Below are 27,984 nucleotides of genomic sequence, written 5' to 3'. Positions count from 1 at the left end.
TAAAGGCTAAATATATCTGTAGAGGTGAACAGAGGTTTAGGGGGAAAACAATGGAGCAAAAGGAAAGGGTGTAACATGGAGAGGAAGCCTCTCATTGTGCTGCTCCGCTTTGTGCCAAAAGCTGCATTTTGTCCTTTAGCTGCAGAAACAAAATATATGTGACAGCAAGCAGGAAGGAAATGAGGAGAGCGAGAGAGCGAACAGCAGATGAGAGTTACTGGGGTTTTCCACTGTGTAGGATTAGAAAAGTAGGTAATGCAGAGCGATGAGGTGAAACACAAGTTTAGTCACTGAGGTGATCTCACACATAGAGCCTGACAAGGAGAAGCTGGTGGATTTTTTATAAAAATAAATAAATAAATAAATAAGGGAACAAACTGATTTCTTCAAGAGTTGGTTTACAGCAAGCAGCGCGCAGGAAGCCGGCCGTCATCACGTTGACCTTGAATGTTTGACGCGCAACTGAATGGGCTAAGAATGGCTACAACTGGCTGTAAAAGTGATGATATGTACAGGGTTCCAGATGGGAAATGCTGCGATCGCTGCCCTGCAGGTTAGGCTAAAATCTCAATGTTTCATCATTGTTTGGATGCTGAAAATGTTTTGTATGAGGAACCATGAGAGCAGTGTAGTATTGTGTATCTGGTTACGTTCTTCCACATTTCTCATGTTCATACCCAGTCTGAGCTCAGATACTTTCTCTGATTTCTCAACTCCACTTATCAGGAACGTACGTCCACACCGAGTGTGATGGCACCAAGAAGACAGAGTGTGCTCAATGTGTACACGGCTACTACACAGCATCCAAAAATTACTTACGCAAATGCCAGAAGTGCAGGGACTGTTACTCCAGTAAGTCCAATATGATGCACCTCCATCCTTCATCTGAAAACTTTCATTCCATCATCTCTGCAGCTTTTCTTCCACCTCTTTAGCATAAGTTCCTTTTTCAATGTTTTTCACAAGCTCCACCAAGGGTATTGTGTTTCTGCTGTTTGTCTGTTAGTAGTCTGTATGTATGTTAGCAGGATGTCTTAAACAGACTTGAATGTATTTCAGTAAACATCAGCAAATAAGTAAGCTTTGAGTCAACAAAGACATTATTAAATTTTGGTGCAGATCCAGATCAACGGGGCGAGGGTGAATTTTGCCTTTCAGCATTGCCATTTGAACTTTGATGATTCCTTTCATCCTGATCCTGTCTGTGATCCTTTATCCAGATTCTTTTATAATAAGGATTTTTGATTTGTTCTGCAATTCTTTTACAATCAGGATTTTTGATTTGTTCCGCAATCAAGGTTAAAGGTCACGATCTGTCCCATAATCCTTACAACAGGCAAACAAATGGTAACAAAAACGGTATGGTTCAAAGATCCAACACCAGTGATCAAGCTCACAGATGAGTCCTCCAGATGAAAGATCAGGATTAATGTTCAGTAATGAGTATGTCAGGTCAGGATCAAAAATAAGTAATAAGGATCTGATAACAATCAGAGAACAAAGATATATCAAAGATCTGAATCACATTCAAAGCTCACCATTTGTGATCAAAGTTCAGCATCAAAGACCAAGATCAAAGATGACTAAGGTCAGTGATTGTGAACAAAGGACAGTGATTATGGTCAATGGTTAGGATTAGGGATTAGTGATCAAAGATGAACGTTAGCAGGAGGAGAAAATCCAAGGATCTAAGGGATGAGTTTGTACTAAAAAAAGAAAGAGTTCAAAGCACAACATCTACAGTGAGTTAAAGATGATTACTGGAACTTGATATGTGATTTCAGTGTCATTCCTGTGTATTCTGTCATTTTCTTAGATAACAATCACAGGACAGTAACGGTTTGTACAGCGAGCGAGGATACGCAGTGTGAGTGTGTGACAGGCTTCTACTGCAGCGACACTCAGTGTGAGCACTGCCGGCCTGTCACTCACTGTCCTGTGGGCCACGGGGTCAAAGTCAAAGGTACACATTGAGACTTTTGTGATCATATATGCAAAATAAAATGCCACCCTGAAAACATTGTTTACACATCTCATTTCTTATTTCAGCTACTCGTATGAACAACACCATCTGTGCCCCGTGTGAAGAAGGAACGTACAGCAATGTGTCCGATTTCCACTCAGCCTGCCAAACACACAGCAGGTCGGACTGTTACGCTCATTAAAACTGCTGATAAGTGTGTTAAAATGTTGATGACTAGTTCATTAGTCATCCGGCGACACAGACAGAAATTATTCTTTGTTTCGATTGACATCATCCAACCTGAAACGACCCACATTACAGTGATTGAACTATATTTAAACCATTTTTGTTTCAGTAGTTTTTGAAATCCACTGAAGATATTTTCTTAAGATAAATACGTCTAGCAGGGAGTTGTATATTGAGCTATATAGAACCCAGTCATATGAGTACCATAACTTTCAGACCAGATTCCTTATTAAGGTGTTACAGTCATGACCATAAGTATTTGGACAGTAACACAATTTATATGGTTTTGCTTCTAAACACCACCACAATGGAGTTGGAATAAAAGAGAAATTTGGCATCCAGCTTCATGGTAGAGTGAGGCAGAGACAGATTCTGTGAAATTTCAGCTATAGTTTAACAGAATAGGCACCTAGAAGATTTAAGCCTAGATTTGATCTGTTTTCCCACATGTAACCCCCAAATTGTTATTGTACTATTTTTGTGTCACTTCAGCTTTATCATAGTGCTGCAAGAGAAAATATTACAATAAATAAATAGTTAATATTTAAATAATACTCAGGTCCAAATATTTATGGACCAGACTGTGCATATGTACTCAATTTAACATGAAAACTATGATATTATTTACGGAACTAAGAAGAACATTAAAAATATTGCAGAATAGGACTTTACAGACGTCTTATTTCATTAAATGATACTGTATATATACAGAAATATTTGCAAATTGTGCATAAATTTTGTCTACAATCATTTTAAGGTTATTTTTAAAAACTTCATGTGCACCATAGGGACAATAAACGTGTGTATGTATATTTGCTCGCTTTTCCAGTTTCTTAATTAACAGGCACATTACTTAAGCATATTTATTTATTTGGCTTTTTGTTTTATTGTTTTTTTTCCCCAGGTGTGAGGACTTGGGGAAAGTTCTGAAAATTCATGGAACTGCAACAGCTGATGCAGTCTGTGGGCACTTCAAATCTCGTATGTTATATTTATATGCTATATTCATTGTTTGAATGGCTGGTTGGTTGGTTGGTTGGTTGGATTAATTGCAAGTTTTAATGACTTAGTTGACAGTTTTGGTACTGAGCTGGATGTGGTTCCGCTTGTTTTATCTTATCTCCGCTGTATCACACATCACTCCAGAAAACATCCCAAAAGCAGCTTCATTTCTTACATAGAAGCGCAACGATTAGCAAATAAAGACACATTTTAGAAAAAATAAAATATCCCCACAGCCAGTGTGGCTAGAGATTTGATCAAAAACTCAAAGTGATCAATATTAAATTGTGATCAATTGTTATGTGACTTCATGACAAAGTCACAAAGAAGTCATAGTATGGTCATATAGAGCAAAACGCATATTGCATGCATTACTAACAATACGAATTCATCATTCCATAATATAAAGTTAAATCCCAGGGTGTAGAAAGCACAGGGTCTCGCATCTGCTGTAGTAACCCCTAATGGGAGCACCTGAAGCAAGAAGAAGAAGAAGAAGATGATGATTTGATGAGAAATGATTTTTGTTTACCCTGCAGCCACACAATCAGGATGGTGCAGAGGAACAGTGACATGAGATAACAGGAGGATGTTGGACAAGACAGGAAAGAGAGTGTTGGAGAAACCAGATGGGATTGAGAGGTTTTGTGATGTTGCCAAAGAAGAAAGTAATGTATGGGTGTGTGGGGTTTGGGTACAAAGTCTCTGGGTTTTTCGGGTGGACTGGAGAATGTTATTTTGATGATCTGTGCTGGGTGGGTGGGTAGAATGGATAAATCTGCCTGTCCTTCACTTACAATAGTGTTCAGAATAATAGTAGTGCTATGTGACTTTGTTAATCCAGGTTTTGAGTATATTTCTTATTGTTACATGGGAAACAAGGTACCAGTAGATTCAGTAGATTCTCACAAATCCAACAAGACCAAGCATTCATGATATACACATTCTTAAGGCTATGAAATTGGGCTATTAGCAAAAGTAGGGGGTGTTCACAATCAAATCAAATCAAATCAATTTTTTTTTTATATAGCGCCAAATCACAACAAACAGTTGCCCCAAGACGCTTTAAATTGTAAGGCAAGGCCATACAATAATTACCGTTGGAAAAACCCCAACGGTCAAAACGACCCCCTGTGAGCAGGCACTTGGCGACAGTGGGAAGGAAAAACTCCCTTTTAACAGGAAGAAACCTCCAGCAGAACCAGGCTCAGGGAGGGGCAGTCTTCTGCTGGGACTGGTTGGGGCTGAGGGAGAGAACCAGGAAAAAGACATGCTGTGGAGGGGAGCAGAGATCAATCACTAATGATTAAATGCAGAGTGGTGCATACAGAGCAAAAAGAGAAAGAAACAGTGCATCATGGGAACCCCCCAGCAGTCTACGTCTATAGCAGCATAACTAAGGGATGGTTCAGGGTCACCTGATCCAGCCCTAACTATAAGCTTTAGCAAAAAGGAAAGTTTTAAGCCTAATCTTAAAAGTAGAGAGGGTGTCTGTCTCCCTGATCTGAATTGGGAGCTGGTTCCACAGGAGAGGAGTCTGAAAGCTGAAGGCTCTGCCTCCCATTCTACTCTTACAAACCCTAGGAACTACAAGTAAGCCTGCAGTCTGAGAGCGAAGCGCTCTATTGGGGTGATATGGTACTATGAGGTCCCTAAGATAAGATGGGACCTGATTATTCAAAACCTTATAAGTAAGAAGAAGAATTTTAAATTCTATTCTAGAATTAACAGGAAGCCAATGAAGAGAGGCCAATATGGGTGAGATATGCTCTCTCCTTCTAGTCCCTGTCAGTACTCTAGCTGCAGCATTTTGAATTAACTGAAGGCTTTTCAGGGAACTTTTAGGACAACCTGATAATAATGAATTACAATAGTCCAGCCTAGAGGAAATAAATTATGCTACAATAATAGTACAATAGTAAAAACTACAGATGCAACAGCAGATGCTACTATTATTGTAGCATCTGCTGTTGACGCTACAAACTCAAAATTATTATGTTCAAACTGCTTTTTTAGCAATCCCGCGAATCACTAAACTAGTATTTAGTTGTATAACCACAGTTTTTCATGATTTCTTCACATCTGCGAGGCATTAATTTTGTTGGTTTGGAACCAAGATTTTGCTCGTTTACTAGTGTGCTTGGGGTCATTGTCTTGTTGAAACACCCATTTCAAGGGCATGTCCTCTTCAGCATAAGGCAACATGACCTCTTCAAGTATTTTGACATCCAAACTGATCCATGATACCTAGTATGTGATATATAGGCCCAACACCATAGTAGGAGAAACATGCCAATATCATGATGCTTGCACCACCATGCTTCACTGTCTTCACTGTGAACTGTGGCTTGAATTCAGAGTTTGTCTTCTGGCCCTTGGACCCAAAAAGAACAATTTTACTCTCATCAATCCACAAAATATTCCTCTATTTCTCTTCAGGCCAGCTGATGTTTTCTTTGGGCCATCCAGTTAGGGCCATCCAGTTGCAGTGCAACTGGATGGCCCTAATCTCATTGTACCAATGTATAATGACAATAAAAGGCATTCTAATTCTAATTCTGATTCTGATTCTTTGGCAAATTGTGACCTCTTCTTTTATTTAACAGAGGGACTTTGCGGGGGATTCTTGCAAATAAATTAGCTTCACACAGGCGTCTTCTAACTGTCACAGCACTTACAGGTAACTCCAGACTGTCTTTGATCATCCTGGAGCTGATCAATGGGTGAGCCTTTGCCATCCTGGTTATTCTTCTATCAATTTTGATGGTTGTTTTCCGTTTTCTTCCACATCTCTGGGTTTTTTTTTTTGTCCATTTTAAAGCATTGGAGATCATTGTAGATGAACAGCCTATAATTTTTTGCACCTGCGTATAAGTTTTCCCCTCTCCAATCAACGTTTTAATCAAACTACGCTGTTCTTCTGAACAATGTCTTGAACGTCCCATTTTCCTCAGGCTTTCAAAGAGAAAAGCATGTTCAACAGGTGCTGGCTTCATCCTTACATAGGGGACACCTGATTCACACCTGTTTGTTCCACAAAATTGACAAACTCACTGGCTGAATGCCACACTACTATTATTGTGAACACCCCCTTTTGTACTTTTTTTTTAACTAATAGCCCAATTTCATAGCCTTAAGAGTGTGCATATCATGAATGCTTGGTCTTGTTGGATTTGTGAGAATCTACTGAATCTACTGGTACCTTGTTTCCCATGTGACAATAAGAAATATACTCAAAACCTGGATTAATCGTTTTAGTCACATAGCACTACTATTATTCGGAACACTACTGTATATCGTTGGGGTTGTGTGTGTTGGAGTTGTCTCTGGGTGCCTACTAGCCTGGAACTTTTCTTTAGTTCCGTGGCTTCCTAAAACTATGGGGAAAGGGGGTCCTGGGTTTTGTTGCAGCTGTGGGGTGTTGGCCAGCTGCATGGCTGCCATATGGTTGAGGGTAGAGTGCCTTGATAGAGAGAGTGGTGACATGAGTCGGAAAAAATCGGTCACGTGACTCCTGGTGCCATCTTGGGTTCAAAATAGTGTTCGCTGTTAATGTAAATCCAGCTATTTTATTTATTTGTTGAAAATGCCGGGTTGTTGTGCGTTTGGAGGCGCAAATAGATACAACAAGGGCTTCAAGATGTACAGATTCCCTTCAGAGCCGAACAGAAGAAAAAAATTGGGAAAATAAAGTCAGCTGTGTGGGATGAAAGCCGACATCATCGACAAAGATTTGCGAGGTAAATTTTTTGTTCAGTCCCATGTGCAGTAAAACTCAACTAAACTGTCGCTGTATAAACCACATATTCACAGTCACCGGACAAAAAAGTCCCAAAGTTTTGTATTGTTTTCCATGTAATAAATACCGTACATAAGAGATTTTTCCTTCACATCGGATAAAATGTCGCGTCCGATCGCAGTGTATTTCCATTAAACTCCTCGCATGTGGGATCGGAGTCATTTCCATGATTAAAAGTGTGACCATTTTTTTTTTTTTTTCACACCGTGCTCAGACGTGCGTAGTGACAAATAGATCAGAAAAGTCTGCAACTTTACAGCACAGTCGATAAAAGAGGAAAATGTACAGCTTACCTTTGATTTGGAGGTAATGATTGTAGAAAGAAAAGCTTGTTGAGGGTCAAATTAGTCCATAATAAAGGATAATTCAGAGACAGAGATCTATAAAACTGTCACGCACATCATATGACATGGAGTTACAGAGCTGCAGCTGCGTAAAGCAGGCTTTAAATTAATTAAATAAATCATCAGAGATTGTAAGTTTATGTAAATTTGATAGCTTAACTATTTTTAGATTTCTTTTAATAACACCTGCACATGGCTGTGTTGCTGTATGTGGTTAAATTATTTTTAAAAAAGTTGAAAACATTAAAGGTTCATTCAGTAGTTCAGCGCAGTTGGAACCAAAATGCCCCCCCCCCCCCCCCCCCCCCAACAAAAGTGCGCACCGGAGGGTACATGCCTCTGAGCATGCGTAATGAATTGGGTGTGCTCCTAGAAAGCTCGTGTATTTAGGCTACACCGTTGTAAAAGACTGACTAAGAGTAAAGAGTGATGACAGTATTTTTTAATTGTTATTTGAACGTATAGACCAGGGGTGGGTAATCATGTGCCATAAAGGGCCGAGACATTGCAGGTTTTCCTTGCTACCAGTCACCTTCACAGGTGATTTCATTAATGTTCAGGTGTCTCAGCAGGTGATTTCATTGATGACCAGGTGTTTATGTGCAGGGGAGAAGCTCATCAGCAACCCACCTGGTGAGGTGATTGGTTGCAAGGAAAACCTGCAGTGTCTCGGCCCTCGTTGCCCACCCCTGGTATAGACCCTCGGTCAAGTGATCTCCTGCATACCACAAAACCAAATCAACAACTGATCTGAGAAACGACACGAGACAGTAGATTAACCCCACATACAGCCCTCCATCACAAGCGCAAACACAGTGCAATTGGGCATGACAGTCACACAATGGGTCAAAGATAAACCTGTCATGTAGATATACAACCCCTGGCAATAATCATGGAATCACCGGCCTCGGAGGATGTTCATTCAGTTGTTTAATTTTGTAGAAAAAAAGCAGATCACAGACATGACACAAAACTAAAGTCATTTCAAATGGCAACTTTCTGGCTTTAAGAAACACTATAAGAAATCAGGAAAAATAATTGTGGCAGTCAGTAACGGTTACTTTTTTAGACCAAGCAGAGGGGAAAAAAATATGGACTCACTCAATTCTGAGGAATAAATTATGGAATCACCCTGTAAATTTTCATCCCCAAAACTAACACCTGCATCAAATCAGGAGTGATCACACCTTGGAGAGCTGTTGCACCAAGTGGACTGACATGAATCATGGCTCCAACACGAGAGATGTCAATTGAAACAAAGGAGAGGATTATCAAACTCTTAAAAGAGGGTAAATCATCACGCAATATTGCAAAAGATGTTGGTTGTTCACAGTCAGCTGTGTCTAAACTCTGGACCAAATACAAACAACATGGGAAGGTTGTTAAAGGCAAACATACTGGTATACCAAGGAAGACATCAAAGTGTCAAGACAGAAAACTTAAAGCAATATGTCTCAAAAATCGAAAAATGCACAACAAAACAAATGAGGAACGAATGGGAGGAAACTGGAGTCAACGTCTGTGACTGAACTGTAAGAAAGTGCCTAAACGAAATGGGATTTACATACAGAAAAGCTAAACGAAAGCCATCATTAACACCTAAACAGAAAAAAACAAGGTTACAATGGGCTAAGGAAAAGCAATCGTGGACTGTGGATGACTGGATGAAAGTCATATTCAGTGATGAATCTCGAATCTGCACTGGGCAAGGTGATGATGCTGGAACTTTTGTTTGGTGCCGTTCCAATGAGATTTATAAAGATGACTGCCTGAAGAGAACATGTAAATTTCCACAGTCATTGATGATATGGGGCTGCATGTCAGGTAAAGGCACTGGGGAGATGGGTGTCATTACATCATCAATAAATGCACAAGTTTACGTTGATATTTTGGACACTTTTCTTATCCCATCAATTGAAAGGATGTTTGTGGATGATGAAATCATTTTTCAAGATGATAATGCATCTTGCCATAGAGCAAAAACTGTGAAAACATTCCTTGCAAAAAGACCTTGTACTAATTATTGCCATCCGTTTCTGTTTATTTATCATAGTTTGCTTGTGAGTTGGTTTCATTTGTGTCTCACTATTTGTGAAGATACTCCTCCTTGTCACTAGACACAACCCGCACAACTTAAGCCCTTGTACTGATTATTGCCATCAATTTCTGTTTATCCATCATGGTTTGTTTGTGGCTTGGTTTCTTTTGTGTCTCACTCTTTGTGAAGATACACATCCTTGATCACTAGACATGACCTGCACAATTTAAGCCCTTGTATTGATTATTGCTGTCAGTTTCTGTTTATTAATCATAGTTTGCTTGTGGGTTGGTTTCTTTTGTGTCTCACTCTTTGTGATGATACCTCTCCTTGACTCACTACACATCACGTGCACAACCTAAGCTTCTGGACTGATTATTGCTGTCAGTTTTTGTTCATTGGTCAAGGTGTATGGTTTTTTGCATTTTTGTCTCATGTTTTTTTTTATGTAGCCAGGTTAGTTCCATTAGTCTCATACTTTTTAAAAAATGTTTTATTTAACCAGGTTAGTCCCATTGCGATTGAGATCTTTTTACAAGGGAGACCTGGACAATTTATAAAGTTTCCAATCCACCTAACCCACGTCTTTGGATGTGGGAGGAAGCCAGACCACCCGGCGGGAACCCACACAGACATGGGGAGAACATGCAAATGCCACACAGAAAGGCCACAGGGTGGGAATCCATCCCTTGATCATCTTGCTGTGAGGCAACAGTGCTAACCACTAAGCCACTGTGCTGCTTGATGAAGATGCCCCATCATGACTCACGTGACATAGATATGACCTGCACAACTTAACCCATTAGACTGATTATTGCTATCAGTTTCTGTTGATTCATTGTTTTTGTTTGTTTGTTTGCTTGCTTTTGTATTTCATTCGTGAGAAAGATGCCTTTTTGTGGATCACTATACATGACCTGGACTTTTTTAAGAGCAATTATTATTGCCAGCTTTTGTTAAATGGTCCTTGGTTGTTTTGTAGTTTTTTTGTGTCTCATTCTTAGTGAAGATGTGCCTCCTTGATATGCAATGACTAAATACAGTAAATGTGACAGCTTAGATATTCAAAGATGGGGAACAGTGGTGGTGGTGTGTATGCACATGTACTAAAACACAAAACTGTGACAGTGAGAATACAAGAAATCCTAATGCTGGCCTGATCTATAAGTATTTGCGTTATGGAAACATGTTGGAAACATGCCTCGTGCAGCCACCGCGGATCCATCAGCGCGGAAACACCGAGGCCGCGCGGCACCAGCGCAGTGCAGATCCATCCCGGTGATAAACAACACAGGCTGTTAACATCGGCGATCGACAAGCTGCTCATAAACCGACCATGGGGCCTAAGAAGGTTCTGACAGCGGAGGAAGGTGACGATATTAAAAAATCTCTGGACTTTTTATCAGAGGAGATTTCTGTTGTGAAGCAGCAACAGAAATCAATCATGGATCTGGTGGAGGAGGTGAAGGCATTACGGCTCCAGAATGCCGAGAAAGACCGGCATCTGGTGCAGCTGGAAAATAGAGTGGCTGAATTGGAGCAGTACACCAGAATCAACGACGTCATCATCACAGGTCTTCACATCAAACCACGGTCCTACGCACGGGCGGTAACAGATGAGAGCGGAGGGGATCCCAGTGAACAGGAGGTCAGCTCTGTGGAAAAACAGGTTGCTGATTTCCTCCTATCTAAAGGTATAGAAATGGATTTAAATAACATTGAAGCGTGCCACCCTCTGCCCCGGAGAAATGACGGTGATAAACGAACCGTCATCATGAGATTCATCAACAGAAAACACAAAACAGCACTGTTAAAACAAGGAAGAAAACTGAAAGGGACAAACGTATTCATCAATGAACATCTCACCAAACGGAATGCCGACATCGCCAGGAAAGCACACTTCTTGAAGAAACAGGGAAAAATCCAGCACACATGGACTTCAAACTGTAAAATATTCATCAAACTGAACGGATCACCAGAACAAGCAAAAGTCATGGCAATAAGGAACATCGAGGAGCTGGACAAATATGAACAATAGTGTTTCTTAAAGCGAGGATCTGGACAGATATGACCAATAAGGTATGAGGACACAAACACATCACAACACCATGACACAGACCAGAGGAACCTATTCATCTACTACCTATTCATCTACATCTGGAGACAAGAAGGATATAACTCAAAGGATTGCTGATCATGGAAAAGTAGAACTGAGAACATTTAAATACACAGACCACAATGTACTGGACTTGGAGCACGATATAGACCCAGACAATAATTTCTTCTCAAATATCAATGACAGTTGTTGCTATTATACAGATGAACAGTTTAATCGGATCATTAAAACGGATAACAAATTATCAATAATCCATTTCAACAGCAGAAGTCTATATGCAAACTTTAACAACATTAAAGAATATTTAAGTCAGTTTAAAAAAATATTTAACATAATTGCTATATCAGAAACATGGATCAATGAAGATAAAGGAATGGATTTTGAACTGGATGGATATGAATTTAATTGTGTAAACAGAAAGAATAAGAGTGGAGGAGGAGTGGCTGTGTATGTGGATAAGAACATGGATTATAAAATAGTAGACAATATGACAACTGTGATTGATAACTTATTAGAATGTATAACTATTGAAATATGTGAAGAAAAAAGCAAAAATGTATTAGTCAGCTGTATATATAGAGCACCAGGATCTAGTATTGAAACATTCACTGACTGTATGGGAAAAATGTTCTCAAAAACTAATCAAAAAACTGTGTTCATTTGTGGTGACTTAAATATTGATCTGCTCAATCCAAATAAGCATAAAATAACAGATGAATTTATCAGTATAATGTACAGTATGAGTTTATATCCAAAAATCACCAGGCCAAGCAGAATTACATCCCATAGTGCTACCTTAATTGATAATATATTCAGCAATGATATTGAGAATAACACTGTGAGTGGATTATTAATCAATGACATTAGTGATCATCTACCAGTTTTCATCGTTTATAATAGAAACCATCGGCGGAATCAGCCAGAGGAGAAAATAAAATACAGGCGAGTGCGGACAGAGGAAACATGAACACACTAAAGAAGGATTTACAGGAGCAAAACTGGGAAAAGGTATACAGTGAAAGTGATGTTGATAGTGCATATGAAACTTTTTTACAAATATTTACATCATTATATGATAAAAATTGTCCAATTAAACAAGACTACAGAAAACAAAAAATCCAAGCTCGACCATGGATGACGAAAGGGTTACGAAATGCATGTAATAAGAAAAAATACACTGTATAGAGAATTCATAAAACTAAAGACTAAAGAGGCAGAAAATAGATATAAGAAATACAAAAATAGATTAACTAATATTATACGGGTATGTAGGAAGGAATATTATAGTAACATATTATATAATAACAAAAACAATATTAAAGGAATATGGGATATATTAAATAGCATTATCAAAAATGGTAATAAAAACAGAGTTACCCTCAGTATTTCATTGATAATAATGTCAAGAAGGAAAATAAGGATGAGGTAGTCAACGGTTTTAATAATTTTTTTGTAAATATTGGACCAAGCTTGGCAGAAAAAATTCCCGATTCCCAACCTGAGGATTGGGATAATAATCTCATAGAAAGAAATCCCTGTTCAATGTTCCTCACAGCAGTGGATGGAAATGAAATTATAGACATTGTGAATAATTGTAAATATAAAACATCTACCGATTTAAATGAAATTGATATGGTGGTGGTAAAACAGGTCATTGAATGGATTGTAGAACCATTAACATACATCTGTAACTTATCATTTCAAACCGGTAAATTTCCCAATCAAATGAAAATAGCTAAGGTTGTGCCGCTGTATAAGACTGGGGATAGACACCACTTCACAAATTATAGACCTGTTTCTTTGCTTCCACAATTTTCCAAATTATTAGAAAAGTTATTCAATAATAGATTAGACAAATTCATAAATAAACATAAATTACTTACTGATAGTCAATATGGATTCAGAGCACATAGTTCAACATCACTTGCATTAATAGAATCAGTTGAGGAGATTACAAACGCCATAGACCACAAATTACATTCAGTTGGAATATTTATAGATCTTAAAAGGCTTTTGATACAATTAATCATGACATATTAATCAATAAACTTGAACAGTATGGGATTAGGGGGTTGGTGTTGCACTGGGTGAGAAGCTACTTAAGTAACAGAAAACAGTTTGTGAAGTTGGGGGAATATACATCATCATGCTTGGACAATGCTTGTGGCGTCCCACAGGGGTCAGTATTGGGTCCAAAACTGTTTCTAATTTATATAAATGATATTGTCAATGTTTCCAAAATATTAAAATTAGTATTATTTGCAGATGACACAAGCATTTTTTGTTCAGGGGGGGATTTGCAGGAGTTACTGAGGAGGATCAGTATGGAAATGGGAAAATTGAAAATATGGTTTGACAGAAATAAATTATCATTAAACTTAAGTAAAACAAAATACATGTTATTTGGCTATTGTAATACAGATATACAGGTTCAGTTACAAGTCGAGGGGGTAGATATTGAAAGGGTACATGAAAATAAGTTTCTGGGGGTGATAATAGATGATAAGATAAACTGGAAGACTCATATAAAACATATACAAAGTAAACTGTCAAGAAGCATTTCAGTTCTAAACAAAGCGAAACATATTCTGGACCACAACTCACTCCGCATTCTTTACTGCTCACTGGTTTTACCATATTTACAGTACTGTGCAGAGGTATGGGGTAATACTTATAAAGGTACAACACAATCACTGTCAGTAATGCAGAAAAGAGCTATAAGAATTATTCATAATACTGGCTATAGAGATCATACAAATCCACTATTTTTACAATCCAAATTCTTAAAATTCACAGACTTGGTTCATTTTCAAACAGTACAAATTGTGTATAAAGCAATAAACAATTTACTTCCAGCAAATATTAAAAATATGTTTTTTAACAGATCAGGGGATTACAGTCTGAGGGGGAAATTTAATTTAAAGCATCAGTGGGCACGAACAACATTAAAAGGTTTCTGTATTTCTGTCTGTGGGGTGAGGATGTGGAACAGATTGGGAGTGGGGCTCAAGCAATGTCCAAGCATGAACCAGTTCAAACAGCGGTACAAAAATATGGTTTTTCTGGGTATAGGGAGGAGGAAGGGTAATGAGGGTTAGGGTGTTTTTGTTGTTTGCTTCGGCTTGTAAATATATAGTATTTTGTATGTAAGTAGGTATGTGTAGGTGTATATTTATGTTTGTGTATATATATGTGTATATATGTATATGTGTATATATGTGTATGTTGATGTGTATATGTATGTGTGTGTATATATATGTATATATATATATATTGATATCGGTTTAGGTGTGTAGGAATTTATGTGTAATGTGGCAAAGGGTATTACTGGTTGTGGGGAAGAAGGGGTAGGGATAAATAAGCTGATGCTTCACCCTACCCCTTTTCGGACATGTTGGGTACACAGTAGGAACTTTTTTGTTGTTGTCTTTACTGATCTATCTTGTAATTGTTGTTGTATCAAATGTTCGAAATAAACAGTTTTCATTCATTCATTCATTCATTCATTCATTCATTCATTCATTCATTGTACATATTGTGAAATCCACTGTACAAAAGTGTCCCAACAACACATGCATTATTGTATTGTCAATTGATATGTAACATTTGTGGCACTCATGTTTGAAAGTGTTAGAGATGAAAGGGGCACAGGATAAACTGCATACTTGCCCAATTGGCCCAAAGGTCTTATTGCAAATAATAATGTGCAGATGTACAACAAAATGGAATATTCCTTATTTCATGTAACAAGAAAAACCTTAATGATTTTTTTTTAATTTGAGGTCATATTTTCTTTCTAATTTAATATTTTGGCTCCACTCTTTAAGAACAGCTTCCTCAAAATTGAACATGCAATATTCCAGATGAGTCCCAACATTTTTAGAGAACTACAGCAGAGACAGACATTCTTGTAGTTTCCAGTTATTTTGTTTGACTTTATTTCTTCACTTCATAGTTACTGGGGGATCAAGAAGGACTTCCTCTGAATTTCCCAGAAGTCACAGTATTTTTCTGTCTCTGTTTCAGATTGCAACTGGGTTTTACCTGCAGGCCTGTGGGCAGGGCTGATTGTGACTTCACTCCTTCTTCTGCTTGGTATCACCTGTTGGAGGGTAAAGCGCCGAAGACACAGAGCAGGTATGTGTCACATGGGGGTTTGTTCTCTCAAAGTTTCCTACCTTCTTTGTAATCATAATTCAATAAAAGTCTTTATTGGAGAGATGACGCATGTGCACGCACTATGAAAGCACAACATCATAGAAATGAAGGTCAGAACGTAGCAATTTCAGAAATCCCCTCCCACTGGCTTCCGGTACTTTATGTTCATCAAAATAACACTAGGTAATGTCAATTTTCCTTTCAAATACCTGGTTGTCTGTAAGAAAAGCTATGTCCAATTTTAGAGTTAATATTGCAAAAATTGCACAAATTAATATTACATAAATCAACATTATTTCCGAGTAGCTTTTCTGTCGTGATGCTAAACATAATTTGAGGATGACAGACTGAATGGCAAAGCCACATCCTGTATAAGACACAACCTAGCACAAATTCAGTTCACTATGACGCATATCTCAGACAGCTTACTCATACTGAGAAATAATGATTGTGTATATGGCACAGTGACTTTTCTGTTTATTTAGCCTGACACTGTGCTGTACTACAATAACATTTCCACTGAATCAAAGCACCGCAAATGTGGAATTTTTTTTTTTTTTAATCTCATTAACAAAAGAAGGTCAGACTAGTTCTGAAAAACGTGTTCCACTGATCTGACTGTTAACATCCGTTTCAAATCACAAGGGTACGGTACCTGTAAAGATCGTTTCACTGGAACTGGGTTTTTAAACATTTTAATTAGGAGTACACTTACAGTAATCGGCAGTATTAACACAATGTGATAGAAAGTACACCCATGTCTCTGATCACACCACAGTACGTGGTCATAACAGAAGTTGTGATATTGCTGGTTCCTGTCTTTTAACATTAGCTGTGGTGGGCACAGCTAACCTGAAAGTTAGCTTTGATAACTTCTAATCTGCTGACTGAAAAGTTAACTGTAGTTATGCTAAATGAATAAAACACACTCACTCGCTCGCTCTCTCTCTCTCAAACCCTGCAAAACAGACACAAAGAACTGAAATTTGAATGTGCTGCAGTGAAAATGTTGGGGAAAGTGTAATGCACGGACCCACAACAGGGGGCACAAATGAAAGGTCAATAGATGCCACGGTCCTTCGCACCCCCGGATGGCAGGTGAGCTTAGAAGGAGGAGGCCCTGGAGGAGTGGAGACACTTGTTGGAGGGAGCTGTGGTTCCATTCACGGTGTTCACTGCAAAAGGCAAAAAAAGAAACCAGCACCTAACGGGGAGGAAGAGTTCCGGATCAACCCGGCAGCTAAAGAGTCCCGGATGTAGGTCTCCATCGATTCACGTTCGGGGCGTGAGAGGTTGTACAGTTTGCTGGACGGAAACTCGGCGCCTGGAATCAAATCAATGGCACAATCATACGGTCGATGTGGGGGAAGCGTGAGTGCTAGATCTTTGCTGAAAACGTCAGCAAGATCGTGGTACTCAGCTGGCACCACCGTGAGATTGGGAGGGACTCGAACCTCCTCTTTAGCAGTCACACCGGGTGGGACCGAGGATCTTAAACACTCCCGGTGGCAGGTTTCGCTCCATTGAGCCACAACCCCAGACGGCCAATCGATCTGGGGATTGTGCTTACTAATCCATGGATAGCCCAAAATAACCGGAGGTAGAAGGTGTTACGAAGAACACAATCTCCTCCCTGTGGTTTCCAGACACAACCAGTGTTAAGGGCTGTGTCTGGTGTGTTATTAGTGGAAGGAGGGTGCCATCTAGTGCCCGTACCCTCACTGGTGACAGAAGGGCCACTAGAGGGAGCCCTACTTCTTTAGCCCATCTGCTATCAAGAGATTCCCTTCTGACCCTGTGTCGATTAGTGCTGGGGCTTGAAGGGTTAAATCCCCACAGAGGATCACAACTGGGATTCGTGCGGATTTTCGTGCATTACCCGCATGTGTGTTATGGCTCACCCTTAGCCCAATTTCTAAGGGCGAGCGTTGGTGTTTAACCGCTTGGGGCATTGTTTCTGCAAATGCTCATTAGAGCCGCAGAAAAAGCACTCTCCGCCGGCCAGCCTCCTCTGTCTGTTTTCTAATTTATTTTGGCCCTGCTCATGTCCATAGCTTCGTCAGCAGGGGGAGCTGTCGTCACACGGAGCATTCTGGCTCTGGAGCGTGGAGAAGGTGGGGCTGCTTCAGAACGGGAAGGGAGAGGGGCGGCGCGTGCCCGGCCACGTCCTTCGTCTCGCTCCCATCGACGTTCTTCCAGTCGGTTGTCTAAACGTATGACTAAATCAATAAGCCCGTCTAAATCCCGCGGCTCGTCTCTACCCACCAGGTGCTCCTTCAGGACCGAAGACAGTCCATTTATGAAGGCGGCGCGGAGCGCTACCGTATTCCAGCCGGCTCTCGCGACCGCGACACGGAAGTCGACTGCATACTCTGCAGCGCTCCGACGCCCCTGTCGAATGGACAGCAGCAGAGTGGAAGCAGATTCGCCTCGATTAGGGTGATCAAACACTTGTCTGAATTCCCGTACGAACCCAGTGTATGTTGTTAGGAGCCATGAATTCTGCTCCCAAAGCGCCGTAGCCCAGGCGCGTGCCTCACCTCGAAGCAAATTGACAACATAAGCCACCCTGCTGGAGTCTGACGCGTACATTACTGGATGCTGAGTGAAGACGAGCGAGCACTGCATTAAGAAGTCCGCGCACGTCTCTACACAGCCTCCGTACGGCTCCGGGAGACTTATGTATGCTTCAGGGGATGGGGGGTCTGTTGAATGACCACTGGAGGGTCCCTGTTCTGCAACAGGTGGGCAGGAGGAGGAGCAGCAGCCGCACCCTGTGCACGCGCTTCCACCTGTGCGGTGAGAGCCTCCAACCTACAATTGAGTAGTACATTCTGCTCGGTTACCAAATCCAACCGAGCAGTGAAGGCGGCCAAGAATTGCTGCAACTCACCCATTATTCCTCCTGCAGTAGCCTGTGCACCTTGAGTCTCCATTGACTGTTCAATGGGTGGGTTGTGCCCCTCGGGATCCATGACGCTGGCCGAGATATCCTGTTTGGGAAAGTGTAATGCACGGACCCACAACAGGGGGCGCAAATGAATGGTCAATAGATAATCCAATAAATACAATTTATTGCAGCAAAAGTGCACAGCAGGTCAAATACTGTTTTTAGACAGTCAATCACAAGATACGAGTGACATGTGGGCAGGCCCGATGGTAGGAGACGCCTATCCAGAGAAGAGCCGGGGCCCACCAGGTTCCGCCGCCAACGAAGACCTGCAGTATACTGAAGCCGCCAAGTCCCGAGTCCCCAGGTGGCCTCTGCTTCCAGTTGTCAGATCCGGTACTGCTGGCAGGAACAAAAACAGGTTAAGGGTGGGTGTGTGGACACCCAGTAAGCAGTCAGCAAAATACGTTCTCACTGTAGTAGGGTGGGAAAACACCTACACAGGAAACCCAGTTCGTGAAGAGCCTGAAAAGCACTACTTAGCCGGTTTGGAGTGAGGGGTGAAGACGTCAATCCTCCATTAACCACAAACCCGGCTCCCAGCAGGCAGTAGTAGACAGGAACTCCTACAGCACTCAGAAAAGAGAGAACCTGTGCGTACGGCACAGTCAAAAACGGCTGAGAGGTTACCTGAGAGGTAAGCTGATATCTCAGCCGAGATGTGGTGTCTCCTCCAGTCTTTTATGGGATGGGATGGTGATGAGATGATTTCTGACAGCTGTAGTCCTGGCTCCTGGGTGGTGACTGCGCCCTCTGGTGCCTGAAACCCGACAACAGGCAGGGTGCCCTCTGGCGTTAGCCAGCAGTACCTCCTCTTCGGGCGGCCCACACAACAGAAAACATGGACATTACTACAACCCCTGGCAAAAATTATGGAATCACCGGCCTCAGAGGATGTTCATTCAGTTGTTTAATTTTGTAGAAAAAAAGCAGATCACAGACATGACACAAAACTAAAGTCATTTCAAATGGCAATTTTCTGGCTTTAAGAAACACTATAAGAAATCAAGAAAAAAGATTGTGGCAGTCAGTAACGGTTACTTTTTTTAGACCAAGCAGAGGAAAAAAATATGGAATCACTCAATTCTGAGGAAAAAATTATGGAATCACCCTGTAAACCGAGAGGCCGACTGCTATAGGCTAGTGACTAAACAGTAGCTCTAATTAGCAACTATTGTGCTCTAGTTAGCACCCTCCTAATGACAGGGCAGCTGTCCCTCCTAATGATGGGACGGACGCCTCTCCTGATGGGTCCCTTGACGACTCTCCTGATGACGTGAATCACTCATTACCATGAACGAAAGACTGAAACTGCTTTGACCTGAGAACCCCATTATAAACAGGGGACAAAGCATGTCTCAGACCCCCTCCCCGGTTAAGGCTGGGTTTCAACAGTTTCACATAGAATGCCTCCTTGACCCCTGTCTCAAACCATTTCTTGTCTCTGGCTAAGATTTTAACTTCCTTGTCCACTAGGTCCACTATCGCCAACACAAGATGATGATAAAGATGTATATAAATATTGAAAAGAACAACTGAAATTTTTTTTTTTGCCCATTAAACTTTATTCTAGAAAATGGTAGCTGACTCAAAATTGGTCAAACAAAATTTCACAGACGCTAATTATTCTGCTTGTGATTTTCCGTTATCTGAAATGCTAATCGGCTAACAAAAAGTTAGCTTTGCTAATTAGCCGAGTTGAAATCTTATGATAGCTATATTTTCATATTTTATTTTCAATACATTGAACAACTCAACCACATGGGGTGTGCAGCCAGTACATTCTGAGTGCTGGTCTCAAGCCTGGATAAATTAGGAGGGTTGAGTCAGGAAGGGCATCCGGCGTAAAACAAGCCAACCCAACTATGCAGACTAAGAATCGAATTTCCATACTGGATCGGTCGCGGCCTGGGTTAACAACGTCTGCCACCGGTGCTGTTGCCCAACAGGGTGCCGGTGGAAATTGGGCTATTGCTGGGCGAAGACGACGAAGAAGAGGAGGAAAACATTTCCACAAACAGCAGGAGAAGAAGAAAACTAGAAGGGTGGAAATGAGAGTGGGGACTTTGAATGTTGGTAGTATGACTGGTAAAGGGAAAGAGCTGGCTGATATGATGGAGAGGAGAAAGGTAGACATATTGTGTGTGCAAGAGACCAAATGAAAGGGAAGTAAGAGCAGGAGCATCGGCGTTGGGTACAAGTTGTTGTACCATGGTGAGGACAGGAAGAGAGAGAGTGTTGAGAGTGTTGGGGTCATTTTAAAGGAAGAGTATGTTAAAAGTGTGTTGGAGGTTAAGCGAGTGTCTGACAGGGTGAAGTTGGAAATTGAAGGGGTGATGATGAATATCATCAGTGCATATGCCCCAGCGGTAGGTTGTGAGATGAAAGAGAAAGAAGATTTCTGGAGTTTGTTAGATGAGGTGGTGGAGAGTGTGCCCAAGCATGAAAGAGTGGTGATAGGAGCGGACTTCAATGGGCATGCTGGTGAAGGGAACAGAGGTGATGAGGAAGTAATGGGTGGATATGGTATCAAGGATAGGAATGGGTAAGGACAGATGGGTAAGGGTAGTTGATTTTGCAAAAAGGATGGAAATGGCTGTGGTGAATACCTACTTTAAGAAAAGGGAGGAGCACAGGGTAACATATGAGTGTAACATAATGTAATGTAATGTAATGTAATGGGTAACATAAGAGTGGAGGAAGGTGCACACAGGTGGACTACATTCTTTATAGGAGATGCAAGCTAAAAGAAATCAGAGACTGTAAGGTGGTGGCAGGAGAGAGTGTCGTTAGACAGCATAGGATGGTTGTTTGTAGGATGACTTTAGAGGTAAAGAAGAAGAGAGTGAGAGCTCAACAAAGGATCAGATGGTGGAAGCTGAAGGAGGAAGACTGTTGTGTAAAATTTAGCGAGCAGGTGAGAGAAGCACTGGTTGGAGGGGAAGCAATTTTGGACAACTGTTAAAGTACTGCAGATGTGGTGAGCGAGACAGCTAGGACAGTACTGGGTATGACATCTGGACAATGGAAGGAAGACAAGGAGACTTGGTGGTGGAATGAAGAGGTCGAGGAAAGCATAAGGAAAAAGAGGTTGGCGAAAAGGTTTTGGGATAGTCGGAGAGATGAAGAAAGTAGACGGGAGTACAAGGAGATGTGGTGTAAGGCGAAAAGAGAAGTGTCAAAAGCGAAGGAAAAGGCATATTGTGAGCTGTACAAGAAGTTGAATAGTAAGGAAGGAGAAAAGGACTTGTACCGATTGGCCAGACAAAGGGACAGAGCTGGAAAGGATGTGCAGCAGGTTAGGGTGGTAAAAGATGCACATGGTAATGTGCTGACAAGTGAGGAGTGTGTGCTGAGAAGGTGGAGGGAATATTTTGAAGAGCTGAAGAATAAAGAAAATGAGTGAGAGAAAAGGCTAGATAATGTGGTGAGAGTAAATCAGGAAGAACAAGAGATTAGTAAGGAAGAAATGAGGGCTGCTATGAAGAGGATGAAGAGTGGAAAGGCAGTTGGTCCAGATGACATTCCAGTGGAGGCATGGAAATGTCTAGGAGAGATGGCAGTAGAGTTTCTAACCAGATTGTTTAATACAATCTTGGAAAGTGAGAGGATGCCTGAGGAGTGGAGACGAAGTGTGCAGGTTCCTATTTTCAAGAACAAGGGTGATGTGCAGAGCTGCAGTAACTACAGAGGCATAAACCTGATCAGCCACAGCATGAAGTTATGGGAAAGAGTAGTAGAAGCTAGGCTTAGAAAACAGGTGAAGATCTGTGAGCAGCAATATGGTTTCATGCCAAGAAAGAGCACTACAGATGCAATGTTTGCTCTGAGAATGCTGTTGGAGAAATACAGAGAAGACCAGAAAGAGTTACATTGTGTGTTTGTGGACTTAGAAAAAGCTTATGATAGGGTGCCAAGAGAAGAGCTGTGGTATTGTATGAGGAAGTCTGGAGTTGCAGAGAAGTATGTTAGGGTAGTGCAGGACATGTACAAGAACAGTGTGACAGCAGTGAGATGCACAGTCGGAATGACAGACTCATTCAAGGTGGAGGTGGGATTACACCAAGGATCAGCTCTGAGTCCTTACTTGTTTGCAGTGGTGATGGACAGGTTGACGGATGAGATCAGACAGGAGTCCCCATGGACATGATATTTGCAGATGACATTGTGATCTGTAGTGAGAGTAGAGAGCAAGTTGAGTCTAATCTGGAGAGGTGGAGATATGCTTTGAAGAGAAGGGGAATGAAAGTCAGTAGAAGCAAGACTGAGTACATGTGTGTGAATGGGAGGGAGCCCAGTGGAATAGTGCAGTTACAGGGAGTAGAAGTGGTGAAAGTAGATGAGTTTAAATGTTTGGGGTCAACTGTTCAAAGTAATGGAGAGTGTGGTAGAGAGGTGAAGAAGAGAGTGCAGGCAGGGTGGAGTGGGTGGAGAAAGGTGGCAGGATTGATTTGTGACCGAAGAATATCAGCAAGAGTGAAGGTGAAAGTTTACAAGTCAGTAGTGAGACCAGCTATGTTGTCCGGCTTAGAGACGGTGGCACTAACAAAAAGACAGCAGGCAGAGCTGAAGATGTTGAGATTCTCTTTGGGAGTGACAAGAATGGACAAGATTAGGAATGAACATATCAGATGGACAGCTCAGGTGGAACAGTTTGGAGACAAAGTCAGAGAGGTGAGATTGAGATGGTTTGGACATGTGCAGAGGAGGGACCCAGGGTATATAGGGAAAAAGATGCTGAGGATGGAGCCACCAGGCAGGAGGAGAAGAGAGAGGCCAAAGAGGAGGTTTATGGATGTGCTTAGGGAGGACATGCAGGTGGTTGGTGTGACAGAGGAAGATACAGAGGACAGGGTGAGATGGAAAGGATTGATTTGCTGTGGCGACCCCTAACGGGAACAGCCGAAAGACAAAGAAGAAGATTTTCAATACAGTGAACAGTAGAAGTCAGTTAAAGTCTTTCTGTTTTTGTGTTGGTACTACTGCTGTTGTGTTGTGCAGGTTTGCAACATCTCTGTGTGGTTGGTTATATTTTGCAAGATATTTGTTGATGCAGCTGCCTGATGTAAAATTGATACAGATGTGTGTTTGGGTTTTTGTTTTATTATTATTATTATTTGCTAATGTTCTCTTAATTTGCAAATGTTGTGGTATCTCTCAGTCACCGTAATAGTTAGTCCTCATTATATGCATTTTAAATCAGAGACATATAGTATTGTGCAAATGCATCATAGAAGCATTAAAAAGTAAAATACGAGTATTCAGAAATAAATGTGTAATGAATTTAAACTTTGATGATAATCAAAATAACAATTGGGTTCTATCTGGAGCTAAATCCAGGCCAAAAGTTTTGTAATCTGAAAATAAAAAAAAAGATTGAAAAAATAAATTTTGAAACTGAAAATTCAATGTTTGTTCTTGAATTTTATAATCATTTACAAAGTATTATCAAAATAAAAATAAGTGTAAGATATATATTTTTCAGTTTAAATAAATTTTTGATTCAGCTCTGTAATTATTTTGATCAAATAATTTTATTTTCATTCATATTTCTTTTTTTTCACCTTCAGATCTTTTTTTCACTTTCAGATCTTTTTCAGTTTCAAATTTTTGGCCCGTTCTGGCGTGGGAGGGCGTGGCTTCGATTGAGAGGGGCGTGGAATAGTGAGTGACAGCAGAGCAATCAGTCCTCACATGATGTTGCTTTCAGGAAACGTGGGTATTTTGATAGATAATGACTTAACACTTTTCTTGATACCTGTAAATAAAGTAAATAAAGTGATGATAAGGACAAAGATGTCAATTACAAGTAATTCTAGACCACTCTTGGTCATTTTTGATGTTTAAAAACTGGAAAATATGCAAGATTGTAAAGTTTAACACCTACACTTAAAAAAACCTATGTATCCCAAATCCACACAAGACCATGAATGCAGTGCAACATCGCCACATGAAAATGAAGCAGGTCGCTCATTTTACAGGCTGCCAGCAGTAATTGTCCATCAAGCAGTGAAGTGTTACGAGCTTTCTAAGTGACACACAGAGAGACCTGGCTCAGCAGATCTGACGGAAGCTTTAATATGGCCAGAACCAAGCAGACCGCCGGTAAATCCAAATCCAAAGCTGCCCGGAAGAGCGCTCCGGCTACCGGCGGTGTGAAGAAGCCTCACTGTTACAGGCCCAGCACTGTGGCACTCCGCTGCTACCAGAAATCCACCGAGCTGCTGATCCACAAGCTGCCCTTCCAGCACCTGGTGAGAGAAGTTGCTCAGGACTTCAAGACCGACCTCCACTTTCAGAGCTCCGCTGTGATGCTCTGCAGGAGGCCAGCGAGGCTGACCTGGTCAGCAGCTTGTGGATCAGCAGCTCGGTGGATTTCTGGTAGCGGCGGATCTCTCTCAGCGCCTCAGTGCTGGGCCTGTAACGGTGAGGCTTCTTCACACCGCTGGTAGCCGGAGTGCTCTTCCGGCTTTGGCTTTGAATTTACCGGCGGTCTGCTTGGTTCTGGTCACATTAAGTTTACGCTGTGAAACTGCCGGCCACTTTCTTACATCGTCATTAAATTCACTATCCGGTACAACATATGGATCCACTGAACCAACTGTTACACATCGATCACAACAAACAGCTTTATCTCGAGGGTTTAAAGCCTCGTAATAAGCTTTCATTCTCTCTATTTTCTTTCATGTGCCAGCCGCGTAGTAATCCACGATGGAGACGGGTGCAGAGTCATTATCTATCAAAGTACCCACGTTTCCTGAAAGCAACATCATGTGAGGACTGATTGCTCTGCTGTCACTCACAATTCCACGCCCCTCTCAATCGAAGCCACGCCCTCCCACGCCAGAACGGGGCCAAAAGTTTGAAACTGAAAAAATAAGATCTGAAAGTGAAAAAAAAGATCTGAAGGTGAAACAAAGAAATATGAATGAAAATAAATTTGATCAAAATAATTACTGAGCTGAATCAAAAATGTATTTAAACTGAAAAATATATATCTTACACTTATTTTTATTTTAGTAATACTTTTTAAATAATTATAAAAAAATCAAGAACAAACATTGAATTTTCAGTTTCAAAATTTATTTTTTCAATCTTTTTTTATTTTCAGATCACAAAACTTTTGGCCTGGATTTCGCTCCATAGTTCTATTTCTGTGTGATTTTTCAGTATATTAGTCGCACCAGAGTACAGGATCTCAAGAAATGTGTTTGTGTGGTATTCTACTGGCCAGTACACTTATTATTATTATTATCATTAATAATAATAATAATGTATCATGCTTGATGAACATCTTAACCCATTACACTGAAAAAAGAGCATGTTTGAACCAACTCAAAAAAGTGTTACAATTTGTAAAAACCTGAATGAATTAAGTTGTTTGAACTTAAGTTTGAAAGTTAAATCAACTTACTGTAAAACTTACTGTAAGTTCAAACATCTTAATTCATTCAGGTTTTTACAAATTGTAACACTTTAACCACTTTAATGGTTCAAACATTCTCTTTTTTCAGTGTAGACTATTATTATTCTTCTTCTTATTAATAATAATAATAATCAAATCAAATCAATTTTTTTTATATAGCGCCAAATCACAACAAACAGTTGCCCCAAGGTGCTTTATATTGTAAGGCAAAGCCATACAATAATTACGGAAAAACCCCAACGGTCAAAACGATCCCCTGTGAGCAAGCACTTGGCGACAGTGGGAAGGAAAAACTCCCTTTTAACAGGAAGAAACCTCCAGCAGAACAAATAATAACAATAATAATGTGAAGACAACAGAGCAGCCGCAGGGACTTACCAGAGCTCTCAAATCTCATTCATTCAGAGTGAGACTCACACTTTAAAGCGGTCCCTTCAGGTCTCATGCGTTTGGCGTGAGACTCAACGTAACGCTCTCATGCTAATGCATGACATTCTTCAACATTTCAATGCTATAACCTGCAAGGTAAGATTTAGACGGAAAATAACTCCTTGAGCGTATCGCAACTTGAGAGCTCTGACGTACTTACTATTATTATTGAATCCAAAAAAAAAATGTAGCTCATATATTAGTTTTTGTAACTGATTTTGTGCTGACATGCAATAAAAAGGGGAGCAGGGGGCATCAAATGCTACTTTTATTATAACAGTGGGATGTCAAACTTTTGCACTGTACAGCATGATTCAGACACACACATAACTGGTGCTCAGATGGTCATGCAACCTAAAAATACATGATGCGCAGTAGAAAATGAACAGAAGTGCTTTTGAGGAGTATAGCAATAATGACAGATTGTAGGAAAAGTGTTTTAGTCTTTCTTTTCCACTGTGCATCACCTATTTTTAGCACACATGAGAACCTGTGCAACAGTTATGTACACAACTTAGCATGATGGTGTTTTAGCTTTTTGAGTTATTGCCTATACAAGCTAGTTGGAATGTGCCAATAATCACCCATCAACTTATCTACATTTTGTTGTTCATGCCTTGCAGTGTTTCCAGCAGAGGGAAGACTATAATTTATTCTTTAATGTGTTATCTTTCATGGCAGCCAGAGCAAACCTGGATATTGGCCCAGGAGTTCCAGCCTGTCCACTGCAGCCGCCGTTACCTTCCACAGAACTCAGCGGCCACTGCCAAGAAAGCTGTGAAGTGGATTGCGAAAAGACTATTTTTAACCCAGGTGACAAGCTGTGAACAGTGCTGAATGTATCACACAAATACACATTTCCACTCCATCCCCATGTGCAGACTCAAGACTCTCAGTTTTTATCGTCATTGCAATTTTGCAGTAACATTTGCTCAACAACTAATTGAAGACTGCCATTAAAATGACAAGTGTTGCCCTTGCTGCATTAATGCCCCATACATTTAAAAGATTTGGCCTCCATTAAAATGGTCGATCATGTGACTCATCATACAGAGCATTTTTTTTTTTTTTTTGTGCACATTAAGTTAAAAGATGGTTACGATGAATACTGACTTACATTCTGCTCTGCAGATCACAAAGTGGTCTTCTGCTGCACACAAGAGAGTGTGAAGGACAGTTTTCCCACAACACCACGGACAGCTTCACTTTCATATGTTGAATCCAGTCACACAAATGGAAAAGCAGGAAACTGGACCAGTACCTCCCTCACGATACATTCAGAACCACAGGAGGATGAGTGGTGTGGGATGTGACCAAATAAACACAGAACACTCCGCTTACTTGGACATTTTGCAAACTTCAAACTATTGTGCCACTAACAAAGCACGGGTCAGGATTAGGTTGGTTTACAACCCTAGTCCATATTAATAAATCATTGTTAGCATGAGTGTTCTACTGACCATGATGAATGCTTTGTTTCCAAGAAATACTTTTTTTAAAGTTTAGAAAGTAA

The 27,984-nt window shown here is 40.7% G+C and overlaps 1 protein-coding gene across 1 annotated transcript; it reads left to right on the top strand.

Annotated features, from left to right (window-relative positions):
- The first annotated feature begins 34 nt into the window (after positions 1–34).
- LOC117514183 (tumor necrosis factor receptor superfamily member 5) lies at positions 35–27,984 on the top strand. Its single transcript, XM_034174505.1, has 8 exons — positions 35–553; positions 727–852; positions 1,817–1,963; positions 2,050–2,143; positions 3,114–3,190; positions 15,535–15,645; positions 27,153–27,284; positions 27,603–27,984. The coding sequence occupies exons 1-8, from the start codon at positions 448–450 to the stop codon at positions 27,782–27,784; spliced, it is 975 nt and encodes a 324-aa protein (XP_034030396.1). The 5' UTR covers positions 35–447; the 3' UTR covers positions 27,785–27,984.

Source organism: Thalassophryne amazonica, chromosome 7, assembly GCF_902500255.1.
Source record: "Thalassophryne amazonica chromosome 7, fThaAma1.1, whole genome shotgun sequence".
NCBI lineage: Eukaryota > Metazoa > Chordata > Actinopteri > Batrachoidiformes > Batrachoididae > Thalassophryne > Thalassophryne amazonica.
Note: the sequence above shows the minus strand (reverse complement) of the source record. Positions and strands in the feature narration are given on the sequence as shown.

What these genes read in the sequence shown, in the direction of transcription:
- LOC117514183 (XM_034174505.1), top strand. Translation starts at nt 448, where the DNA reads ATGTTTGACGCGCAACTGAATGGGCTAAGAATGGCTACAACTGGCTGT. An exon ending in GCCTGCCAAACACACAGCAG is followed by an intron (nt 2,144 to 3,113) that starts GTCGGACTGTTA and finishes TTTTTTCCCCAG; the next exon opens with GTGTGAGGACTTGGGGAAAG. An exon ending in AAAGACTATTTTTAACCCAG is followed by an intron (nt 27,285 to 27,602) that starts GTGACAAGCTGT and finishes TCTGCTCTGCAG; the next exon opens with ATCACAAAGTGGTCTTCTGC.